Here is a 12,124-nt window from a genome sequence, read left to right on the forward strand (position 1 = left end):
GAACAGCTATACATCTTCATCACTGGCTGCTAAATAGACTAAAAAGATTATTATTTTTTAAATAAAATGTTAATTTTAATCAGGTGTTGTCTAAAAAGAGATATAACCTGAGAACAATTTTCAGCATTTTAAACTTTACTAAAAATTCAGACATCATACTTTCAATAAAATGATACTTAAACACCAAATATTAGATAATGAGGAACTTTACAGAGCTTTCAGAAAATACCAGCTAATAATAATATTTAAAATAAGATGGTTGATTTGAATAACCTGTGCCATTAATAGAAGAGGGACTGAAAAAAATACCTAAGGGTATGCTTTGGGATTCTCTTTGGCATGCTGTGTGAGGCGTTCCTAAGGCCCCTTCAAGGACTGAGATCCATTAGGCATTGTGGAAATGCAGAAGACAGGGAGTCACTTTGGCTTACAAAGCACAAGGGATGGGCGATACCTTTTCAGGGGATATAGTTCTGATACAATTAAGCTATCTGTAAATCCACAGTAGAACTTTAGTGAGAAGCTTCTCTCTTGTTTTTTTCAAGTTTTCTGTTTAAAAAGAACCAAAATTCATTACCACTAAGCACCTTTCTTTGTGGTATGAAATGGGAGAAAAACACTGAATGCATCCCTGCTACCTTTGAAGAAATAATTCAGATTCTGTTGAAGCAGTTTGGAGTTAACTTCACCTTGACCTGCCTTGATGCAAAAGTGTCTAACAGAACTTTTTATAACCTTGCAGACCAAAAAGTCAGTTCCTGGAAGCTGGCCTGTGCCAATAAGGCAGATCTTGTGATCATAGGTATAAGTTTGAAATGCAGGGTCCATGCTGAGCTCACAAGGGAGAATTTCACTGTTTTGTAAAATTGGCCCTGTCTAATGTTGAAAAATGTGTTTGCCATTTTAAATACAAGTATAGGAAGTATGGAATATTTATTAATATTCCTGCAATCATACATTTGCCTTGTTGTACTCTGTCTTGAGACAGATTACTCCTACTGTGTTAATCAGTTACATATATCCGAAGTTGAGCTCACTGGTATGTTGTAAATAAAAAAATCAGTTAAATTTGCAGCATTGGGATAATTTAACAAGTTGTTTGAAGTTGTAGGATCATGTAGATTCAGCATTGATTGGGTTGCCTCTTCTAGTCCAGTCTGTGGGGAAAACTGTGGACTCTCAATTGTCTTCTGTAGTATGTATGAAGTAGGAATGTTCAAGCAAAGGTAGCAGGAGTCACGTTCACAACAACCAGGAGGAGAAATCCCTTTACCCAGCGAGCGGTAGACCTAGTAGCACTCAGTGCCCCAGAGTGGGGTTTACCACAAAATTTACAAGGGGAAAGCTGAACAAGTAATATAAAATAAAGATTCACTGGGAGTGACTAGATTAACAGTCCACACCAATTTTAAACTCTGCTCAGGTGGAAATACTTGGAAAATAAAAGAGTTGGAAATTAAGGAGAGAGGTCACCGTTTTGTTACCTGCCTTGCTTTTACTCTTTCCTACATGTCTGCTAGTGGTCACTGTTGGAGGCAGGATGCTTGGGCTAGATAGATCTTTGGTCTGAACCAGTATTGTTTTTCTTATATTAAATAAACAAGGATTGACATTTCCAGTGAGAGGGAAAAGTTGATCTTTCACAGAGGTATTTGTCACTAGAACAATTGCCAAATAGCTAATAAATGCCAATGTGATGACTTCTAAAGGTAGTAAAAAATAGTTTACAACTTTTCACAAGGACTGTGAGGGCATGATAATTCATTTAACAGTGTATTTGGGCTGGATGGTGATGGTTTTTCAATTCTTCTTGCTGGACTGGTCTTCTGTGATCTTGAAACCTCTAAAATGCAAAGACAATTCAGTTGTTTATTAAACAATAGCAGAATGTTCTTTTTTCATTGTAGTCTTATGTCACTAAATCTTTTACTTGCCTAGCTCAATGTCGATTGCAGCGAGCCTTGTGAGTGAAGATACAAAGACCAAGTTTTTGAATAAAATGGGCCAGCTGACTACATCAGGTGCCATGTTGGCTAATGTGTTTCAGAGGAAGAAGTAAGATGGGAAAAGGAACTCCCAGCTAACACTAAGATGGACCTCACAGAGACTGGTTCCTGTACTTGAAGTACTTGCCTTTTAATTTCTTCTGTCTTATGTTCTTATAGTATAATTTTATTCTAACCTCCAAAGATATTTGCACTGCTTTTGAATATCGCTGTGTATCTGTTAATTTTGGGTTAACTGTGGTTGATATAAAACTGAAATCAGTCTGTACCAAGTCCCTGTTCTGTGTTCTTGTCTTTCCAGCATAATTTTTTTTATATAGTGGAAGTTTTTTTTTTTAATTTTCTGACAGGATATCAGCAAATATCTGTATTATACATGGAGCTATTATGACGGTACTTAAAATAATGTAAATTTGAAGTCATTGTCATGAAGTAATAAAAGTGGAGATTACTTATGTATTTAAATTATGAAAGAGTAATGCAGATTTTTTTATTATGTTTCTAAAAAGAAGAGGAAGAGCCACCAGCATTTGTCTGTGCTTCTAGGGTTGTTTTTGTAAGTATTGTGCATCTTGAATCCAGAGGAATTGCAGTATCTAATGTACGAGACTGCTTGCACTGCATCAGTCTGCAAGGAATGCTCATGTTTCAGATGCTTTATGCTGACATTGTAAATGCTGTACAAAGTCCTTCAGATGAAATTCTCACATCTGTTGTGGGTTTTTTTGAGGGATGTTTTCTTTTGTTGGGGTTTTTGTTTTATTTTAAAGCACTTTAACAACCAGTCTACACATCCAGAGGCACATCCACTAAGTAAAGGAAAAATACGATAAATTAATAACTGTTAATAAATGCATAATCTACTTCACAGGGGTCCCAGTACAGTTCTGCAGGCAGAGAAAACTTATGCAGGAGAAAGTGTGCTTTCATCTTGCACTCAGTGTGCAGTTCTGTGTATTGTGAAAGCTAAAATTAAGATATTTTGTTGTTTGGATTGAATCTCAGTTCAAATTTAATTTCAGAGTTTTTGAAATTATGTTAAGAGTTTGACATGCAGTTTCTTTAAAATGTTAAGTAGGCTGCATACATACTTTATAAAAATGACTTTGCAAGGAGTATCTTCAGCAACTACCAAATATTTTTGTTAGCAAGGAAGCATTAACAACTAAATCCTTTTATTCTCATGCAGCACTTTTTTTTTTTTTCCTTGTTATGTCAATGTAAGCTTCCAAAAGTAAACTCAAGTGCATGCATGAACTGGTATGAGGTATCAGAATATAAAAGCTCAGGCATTCTCTGACACGGTACTGTTCAGTTGACATCTTTGAGGACAGGGGAGGCAAAAGGAGTGAGGGAAGAAAGTGTTCACTTCTGAACCAGAATGTGGATGGAGTAGCACTTCAGGTATTGCCCTTAGATGGAAAGAACAGAGGTAATTTGAGGCTTCTGACTGCTCCGTGTCTGTGCCTGTGGGCTCCGCTGCCTGCCATGTTTGTGTTGTGACAGGGCCTGCTGCACACTTGCACACTGTCGGTCCCTTTGCACTGCCCTGAAACATTCTTCTTGAGGTTACAGACCGCTCCATGCCTTCATGTTGCTTGTTACCATGAAAGTATACTTTTAGCAGACTGACTGTGAAATGGAGACATTCCTGAGGAATGGGAAGTGGTGATGTTCCTCTCTATTGTTCTGTTGTCAATAAAAAGTTTTGTATACCTGCCTTGTCTTGTTACTTCTAGTCTTCTCCAAAAAAGATTATCGTATCAAACCAGCTGTCACAGCAGACAGGTCTAATGTGCAGAAATTCTTCAGCCTTAACTGTTGGGTTTTTTTGGTTTTGGTTTGGGGTTTTTTTACATAGCATATGGTGGACTGAACTTGCTAAATTTCCCATTTCAATGTGCCTGTTTCACTCTGGCTTCTAGACGTGTGGTTTTATTGCCATTTTCATGCAGGGTCTCCTCCTCTCCTGTGCCACACTTTTTAAAATTTTTTTTCCTCCTATGTCTGTTCCAGTACTTGCAGTGCCAGAGATAGCTCTGTAGTCATGAGACCAAAATGACTTCTTTATGGTTACACTACTTTCCAAAGCAGGGCAGCTGCCTGCAGGCCGCCTGTGAGAGCGGCTCCTAGCCCACGCTGAACTTCAGCCAGCGTTTGGAAACCTGCTAATGGGCAGAAGCCAAAAAACTGTGACAGCAGTTTTTAACTATGGATGATTGTGGGATGAGACTCTAGTTTGTTAGTACAAATGTAGCATCTTTGTCCAGCTAGGTCCAGTCTCTCCAGCCCCTTGCAGAGTTTAGCTTTTGCTAGTCAGCATTTTACTTATACCGGTTGATCCAAGTGGGAGTTTGAGTGAGGATCCCAGGAATACTGACTCCCCTGTCACGGTAACTACTGAGGTGAAAAAAAAAATAAATCTCTGTAGGCAACAAACCTTCTGCAAGGTGTCTTCAGAAGTTTTGTCTCCTAAATTTCAGGTCTCTGTTGGTTGCAGGAGGTTTTTAACATGTTTATTAGTTTACCAAATGTTGAAATTTTTCAAGAAGATGGCAAGAAGTTGTTCTATGTGTTGGGTCTGTTTCGTTTTTGGTTTTGGTTTTTTTTCTTTCTTCATTTTCCTCCTAGCTATGGTACTACAGCATTCAGGAGTGGGAAAGAAAAGCGAGAAATCTTTAAAGAAAAGCATTACTAGGATATTTTAAATTAACTTTTTTCCTCCTGTTGCTGCACAAAGCAAGTAAACCAAACCTTTTGGGAGAAAATGCTTCATTAAAAGATGACAGTTGGGTATCAAGCATGGAAAGCGATTAATCCCCAAAGAGTTATCTTCAACTGCTTATGATTTTCCTAAAATAAGGATTCTGTAAAATAATAAATAAATAAGCAGAATGTGTTGGCTTTGTTAGCTCTGCCTGAACTTCTACAACTTGTTGGCTTTAAATATGGGATATGTTGAAGGTCTCATGCTGCCCCAGTGTAATTTCAGAATCTTAATGTCTCTTTTTTATCCTTTGTCCTATAAAGGACTGACTCTGGAGCTTTTAAACAAAGATGATCAGTGGGCTAAAGGTACATGGCTGCCTGAATGAGCCTTCATGATCTAAATATATTTTCTGTAGATTAAACGTAAGGCTGACGGGTACTTTGCATATATTTTGTTCTGAAAGAGTTAATTTTCTAAACCTATAAATGAGGCGAATTCCTCTTTTCCTGTCTTCTAATCAAGGCAAATAAAGGGAGCTCTTTAAGAAAAGCTGCACGTTCTTCTGTCAGTCTCTTCCATTCCCCTTCCACACCAAAAAAAGAAAAAATGCCGCTATTACTGTACATAAAAGTATATTCTGGTCAGAAGAACTAAAAGCGGTTTTTGAATGGATTAGTGGCTAGAGAAAATGAGGAAGCTGATGTTTGCAGATTAAAATGTTAAGCTTGAAAGATAAAAGTTATCCATTAAAAAGATCTGTTGTGAAGAACAAGGAGGAGTTTTTGTAATACATTGTGGGAATTCATTGCTACACATGGATGATAAGATGATTCAAAATGGTGCAGAAAAAGCAGAAGTGCGAAATATTTCTGTACTCCGTGTTGTGACAGCATTCATGGCATTTTTCTCTTCCAAGAGTAAGCAGCTCTAAGTTTTAGTGTAGTTTCTAAAGGTGAGTATGGTGCATTCGAAATGTTTTAAGTAATTTCCCACGTGAAACTTACTGATGTTGATATTGAAGTAAACCACAGTGTTACCAGCAAAGCTTCCTGGGGTAGAAGATCATTAATGTGCTGAAACAGCTGATCGGCATGGCATTGATCCAAGGTAGAATAACAGAATTTCTTGCATCAGATGTAAACACTGATGAATTACAGGATTGCAGTATGGAGCCAGGCAACAGGACTTCAAGGGGGCTGCTGTGGTGGTTTGCTGAGTCTGGCTAATGTTTCTAGTAAACACATTTGGATATCTAGCTGATTTGGTTTAGATTATAAAATTGGTCAGCAGAGGCACAGAGGAGTGCTGCTGTTGAATAAGTAGACTAAGCAAGTCCTGGATTTTAGTGCTGTATGCTGACATATCGTGTTAACTAATCTCAATGAGTAACCATGAATGAGTAATCATTTTCCAGAGAAGCTGTTTCTAAAGTGTTCTCCCTCTAGATGTAACACTGGTCAGGTTTCCTGCTTATAGGTAAACCATAAGAAAAGGTTATTCTGCTTTTGTATAGCTTGTAACAGGCTCGTCGGTTGCAAACAGCCTCTATCTTTGGAGGCATCTGCGCTGCAGCCTGAGCTTGAACTTCCATCATACTTCCAATGCAGTCAAAGGATTCCTTACGCTGAAGATTTCTAGTTCCTAGAAACTTGGAGTGTGAGTAGTTCTACTGTAGAAGTCAGTGACTCGAAAAGGTGACTTGCAAACTGGCATAAGGGCCAACGTCACGACAGCGGCCTGTCGGGTCCCTTTCCCAGCACTGGTATTTCATGTGCCTCTCCTCATGTCCCAAAATTATTTTGATTGTGGTCTTGTGCTGCTGCTCTTTGCCCTGCATTTTAACGGAGATTTTTCCCATTCCCCAAAACCTGAAAAACTTATTCAGCTTCAGTTGCAGCTGAGGTGGAGGCGGTATGATGGAGTCCTCCTAAAGTTACAGCAGCTGCGGCGTGTGCCTTGTAGGATCCAGCGTGTCATTCTGCCGGGCCTGTTACACCTTCCCTTTCAACGTGCTGCAAGGGGATCGGCAGCTGGGAATGGGGAGGAAGCAGCTGTAGCATTTAATAGGCAGTAAGTGTTGTTTAGATCTGATCCTTTGCTGCGGGAGGAATGCACTCCACGGACGCAAGCCTGAGTCAATATTCAGGTGAGTCTTCAAAGAAGTTTGAGATCGTTAATTGTGCCGTTAGATACAACGACGGGGCGACTCCGCAGAACTGGCAGTGGGGTGTTGCATGCTGTTTCAAAGCGCTTGTGGTCTCAGCCCTCTTGCTGAGGCCTTGGTGGGTGTTTGCCACTCTTAAAGACTCCTCTCCAGGCAAGACAGAGCAAACTCCCTAGTTTGTGCCCAGTGTTGCTCTTCTCCCAAGGATGAATATATGACTTAAGTCTTGGAGGTCATCAGGTTGGTGTCTGATAAGCGTGATCAAATATTCAAAGTTAAAAATTCACCATGACTCTGTATTTCTTTCCAGAAGTACGTAGGTATTATTATTGCCATGGGAGTTGGTGATAACCTATCGGTTCAGTGCGTGCTTGCACGTACTTCAAATATTTGACGCATCAGTGGTGGCTGGTTGTGAACTTTTTTCTTCTGAATGCTGCAGACCAGGTTTTTGACAGGCATTCAGCACCGGTACATTTCTGTGGGATGTAGAAGGTGTGTTGTCTAAGCCACACCAATAAGCTTCATTATACTTGCTGTGTCATGAAAAATATTTGTGTGCTTGAAAATCTCACGAAGATTGGGCAATAGTCTGTTATGGAAACTTGCATTTCACAGGAAGAAAACAGTTTCAAGTTGATGGCATGGTTTTGTATATGACTTTTTTTTTAGGTAAATAATAAAATCCTTTTTTAATGGATTAATAGCTAGAGACCTCAACTGAAATTAGAGCCCCCTGTGCTAAAAATGTGCAGATATTTTTCTACCTTTTTTCTCTTTAACTCAGTGTAGAAAGCTCAACATGTTGGATGATCCGGGAGGGCCCTCTCCTTGTGGTGGGTGATGAGGCAGCCTTTCTCCCCGGCCCCATGACAGACTCTGTGCGTGGGTTGCTGATACTCCATAAGCAGCACTGCAGCCCACCTGCCCCCCCCCCCAAGCATCCTCCAATTTAGAGGACTCTTTCTGAGAGCGCTATCCTTGGACATGGTACTGGGTTTCTCGCTCACCTGCCCAGAGACAGGTGCTCGTATTTACAAAGCCTGTATTTAGTTCAGAGTCCAAAACTCCAACCAGTCTTGACAACATCTAGTGGAAGAAAAATGTTGATCTTCATCCAACAAAACTCTTCATCTCATCCCCCATCCCTTGACAGGATGTGAGAGGCAGGGGGATGGAAGCACCTTCACAGCCCTTCTGCGTGGCGTGAAAAGGCATCCTGGGGTGCGACCCTGTGCCTTTCAGTTTTGCTTCTCTGCACAGGCTTCTTTCACGTCGTTTCGAAGACCCAGGTTTCATACGCGGCCTCCTAGTTCTCCCTCCCGGGGAAACGGGGCATCACGAGGGGGCTGGGGCCCTCATGGAGGTGAGGGGCAGGGGAGTTCGGTATGGATGAAGCGAAGGAGTAGCGAGGGATGTGAATGTGAGCCTACAGGTGCTGTTCAGATGCCCAGTTGACTGGTGTATCCACCAAACCATTCCTTACCTTTGCTTTTCAGGTTGAAAGTTCTGGAAAGAAGGGAGTCGAAGTCAGGGATTTGCTGGGGGTTAGTCGCCATTTATCCAAGCTCGTGGAAAAAGAGACATTCTTACACTGATGCCAAAGTGCTTTCATTTTCAGACAGTTACAAAATCTGCAGTATTACACTGAATGCTGTAGTTCTTTTAAAATATTATTTAGTATGTACTTTCCACTTTTCTTTCTTCAGGGAGGAGGTAAGGAGAGAGCTGTTTGTTTCCCATAGCAGGCTGCACCAGGGGAGGGATCCTGGTATTATCCAGGAGAGTACTTTGATTCTGTCGTACTGCACATGGCTTTCCATCTCTCCTCTCTAGACAGAGCATCCTGAAGGCCAGTCCAGTTTAGGCTTGCATGCCACAGTGGGGAGCAGAAACAGGAGACACCCGAATGCCACCCTAAGTGTGAAGCTTTCAGATTTCAAGCATTTAGTTTTATTCAAAATAGGTGTTCTGTAAAGGTAGTGGAAAACCTAGTGTTCTATAATAGAAAAAAAAACCAAAAAACTTTCCTACAAAAGAAAAAGCTGAGAAGCCAGTTTTGGTGTAAATTTTTAGTTTGTACTTGTGCTCCATAGAATGATATACACCATAAATGTAAGAGCATTGACAGCGCTTTCTCCTATACATTCCCTAGTTCATATTTTCGAGCATTCACATTTCAGCTTCTAACGATCTACTGCAATACATAATTAAGACTATAAAGCACCCAGCAGTGGCTTCTGCGGGTTTTGGCTCAGAAACATAAAATTTAACTTGGAGGAAAATATCTGCGCTTTCAAAAAGAGGCTGTTTTCACATAGTGGTAGAAAATGAGAGAAATTTCAGGCTGAACAAGAAATACTTCAGAGAGGAAAGGGGTGAGAATGCAAAAGTAACAGCTAACGTGCAATACTGAACTGTCTGGAGCTCCTCGGAGCTGAACAGGGCTTGGCTTTACTCAGTGCCTTCAAAGCCTTTATTCAACACCTTCAGCGCGAGCCGATAACGTGTCTAACTGCTCATGACAGTGTGAGTTTGCTCCTGTAAATCAATAGTTAGAGTGAGCAGCTGGTAAATAAACACAGCGTATAAGCCTCGGTATTGTGCTAAATGTGAAAAGGGGAAGAGACTTAACAGACTGTTCTGTTTAAAAAGAAACATTTCCTTGTACCTTAAATACGAGCATTTTAAAACAATACGGCTGGCACAGGGCTGTGAGTTTTTGGCGGTGGGCGGACATGGCTCTGGCAGAAGGTTCTCCACCCGGCGCTGCTCTGCCATCTCACCAGGCTCCCTCTAGGACCAACGGGGCATAGCACGGGCACGTACATTACCCGCACCTCACGCCTTACTTTGCAAAGCCCCTGGTGAAGTCAGCTTTGTACGTGTTGCCTACCAGGTGAGCTGGGTGCCGCAGCCATCCCTCCCACCCCTCGTCCTCAACTCAATTTCTGATCGGTACTAGAGCTGCGGCCCGTCCAGCCCAAGTGTGGTGAGACCTCGACTCCTCTGGCAGGCCAACAGGGCTCTGACGCTGCAATTGCAAACTCTGTGGCTCGCTAAAACCCATCAGCATGTCCCTCACCTTAGCTCTTCTTGAGGTGAATGGGCAGCAGGACCAGCCGCTGGCCCTAAGCCAGGCACCTCATGCCATGTCATTTTGTCCCATAGCCTGTCATGGAGCATCAAACCCACGCAGGGGCCACCAGTGCCCGAACAGCCATGTGGTGTCAGAGACCAGGCAGGGGAAATGTGGGCACTGAGACCTGCGTGAGCACAGCTCGGGCCAGGCCCAGCACTCGCAGAGAGCGTTGAGGTGTGAAGTGTTGAAAAGAACTTTAAGAAGATTACAAAGGTCTGGCTTTATGGCCCCTGGAAACTATGCAGAGGTGAAGGTTGTAGCTTTGTTTTGCCACGCAGGCAAGCCCTCCATGCTAGCTGCAGGAGAGAAACCCGACAGCTGTTTCTGTCCCAAAACGGCTTCTCCTCTGAGCACAAATCAGATCACAGCAGCACAGGTAAAGGATTTTTTTTTTTTAAATACTCTCTTAATTTTTATGTGTTTGAATTTATTTATTTATTTGCAAACATAGAGCAACTTATAAATAACTTCTGTTTTCCTGGTCAAGGGTTAAATCTAAATACACAAGTGAAAGAACAACTTCCTTATTTGCTCAAGTCAGAAGCACGCTCCCGGCTTATTTCACAGCGGCGTGTGAGCACGGGGAGGCAGGGAAGGTGTAACGGCACGGTTGGCTCTGCCAGATCCTCAGCCCCCATAAATTGGTGCTGCGCTGTCATGCCCCACCACAGAGGGTTCCCGCTCTCTTTGTGAGACGAGGGGCATTGCGCAGGCTGTGCCCAGGCTTGAACAGCGTGCCACCAGCTGCAGCCGCTCTTTTGCCGGGCAGGGTGGGTGCTGCTGGGTCGGTGGTGTTGGCGATGAGTCTGTTTTGGGGCTCAAGAGGCCACTTTGCACAGTCCTGAGTTGGGTCGCAGGGACTGACCCTGTGCACCGCATGGGCTGTTTCAGGAGAGCTCCCCAATCTCATCTTCTGTTTTTCTTGCCCCTGGCAGCAATCCCACCAGCCAGCTCCTGCCGTCAGCCAAAGCGAAGTACTTGGGGGGCCTCGAGCTGTGCCAAAACGCCGAGGCTGGTGCCTGCGGGGCTGTTGCACGGGAGCAGAGGTGGGGTAGGGGACGGGAGGGCACGGGACGGGACGGGAGGCTTTCCCCAGTGCCGGGGGCAGGTGCCGGCAGGAGGGCGGTTGTGCCAGGGCGGATCAGAGAGCGAGGTGGGAGGCCGCCCGAGGCCCAAGATGTCCTCTGACAGTGTAAGGCAATATCCAGAGGTGCTGAGTAAAAGGGGGCGATTATGGGGCAGATGCACGGCGAGGGATGGCGCCAGGTAAGAGGAGGGCTGGGAAGGGAGGGCGCGGAGGCTGGGAGGCAGGTGGATGGATGGCCCCATCGGGAAGGACCGGGAAAGCAGTCTCCATCGGCAGGAGGAGGGACGTGGGCATGGTGACTAAACTTCTTGTAAAAGGGGGTGGAGAAAGGAAAGGGAGGGACAAGAAGAGGGGGGGAAAAAAAAAAAACCTGCATGTCAAGTCTGAGGAAATGCTGTGGGAACTACAGCCAGGCACCCTTTTTTTTTTTTTTCTCTCTCTCTCTTCTTCTTCTTCTCTCTTCTCCCCGCGTGTAGCTGAGAGGAAGGAAAGGAAGAAAGAGAAGTAGCTAGCTCAAATGTGCCTCACTCTGCTGCCGGGGCGCGGGGGCTTGGCTGGAAGGATCTAGTTTCTCTTTGGTGGCAGGAAAAGCAGCCGCAGGAGGAGGCAGAGACGGACACCCAGACATGCCCGTCCCGTCAGGCTGCTGGCTGCTTCTCCTTTGCCTCGCTGCCGCTGGCAAACAGGTAAGGCTGCGCTGCCAGGGCTGGGGAGGGGGAAGGCGGGTGTCGCATCTCACCCCAGGAGGTTTGGTTCTTCGCCTGTCGCTCGGAGGAGGCGGTGAAGTCGCATCTTGCGCCGCCGGCGCTGGCAGAGCGGAGTTTAGCAGAACAGCTTCGCCTGCCCTTTTTTCCCCCCTCTGGTTGTTTAGTTTTTGGTTTTGTTTTTTTCCCTGCAACTCGCCCTGTCTCACACGCTTCTCTCGCTTCTTTAAAATCAAAATAGCCCGAACCCAAAGCTCCAAAGGAAGCCAGAGAATCTGCAGAGAAAACAGCCTACTCCTGCCCAGGGCAGG

The 12,124-nt window shown here is 43.8% G+C and overlaps 2 protein-coding genes across 6 annotated transcripts in view; both read left to right on the forward strand.

Annotated features, from left to right (window-relative positions):
* Positions 1-3,720, forward strand: part of RELCH (RAB11 binding and LisH domain, coiled-coil and HEAT repeat containing) — an 84,595-nt gene extending 80,875 nt beyond the window's left edge. For all 5 annotated transcript variants that reach the window (XM_054814859.1, XM_054814860.1, XM_054814861.1 and 2 more), the window contains one exon: positions 1,939-3,720. In XM_054814859.1, coding sequence (XP_054670834.1) covers positions 1,939-2,059 — 121 coding nt within the window. In that variant the 3' untranslated portion in view covers positions 2,060-3,720. The remainder of the gene's footprint in view (positions 1-1,938) is intronic.
* A 6,632-nt stretch (positions 3,721-10,352) lies between these two features.
* Positions 10,353-12,124, forward strand: part of TNFRSF11A (TNF receptor superfamily member 11a) — a 29,765-nt gene continuing 27,993 nt past the window's right edge. Inside the window, exons 1-2 of the mRNA XM_054817970.1 lie at positions 10,353-10,398; positions 10,958-11,795. Of these exons, the coding sequence (XP_054673945.1) occupies positions 11,736-11,795 (60 nt within the window). The 5' untranslated portion in view covers positions 10,353-10,398; positions 10,958-11,735. The remainder of the gene's footprint in view (positions 10,399-10,957; positions 11,796-12,124) is intronic.

This window comes from Grus americana, chromosome 2, assembly GCF_028858705.1.
Source record: "Grus americana isolate bGruAme1 chromosome 2, bGruAme1.mat, whole genome shotgun sequence".
Classification (NCBI taxonomy): domain Eukaryota; kingdom Metazoa; phylum Chordata; class Aves; order Gruiformes; family Gruidae; genus Grus; species Grus americana.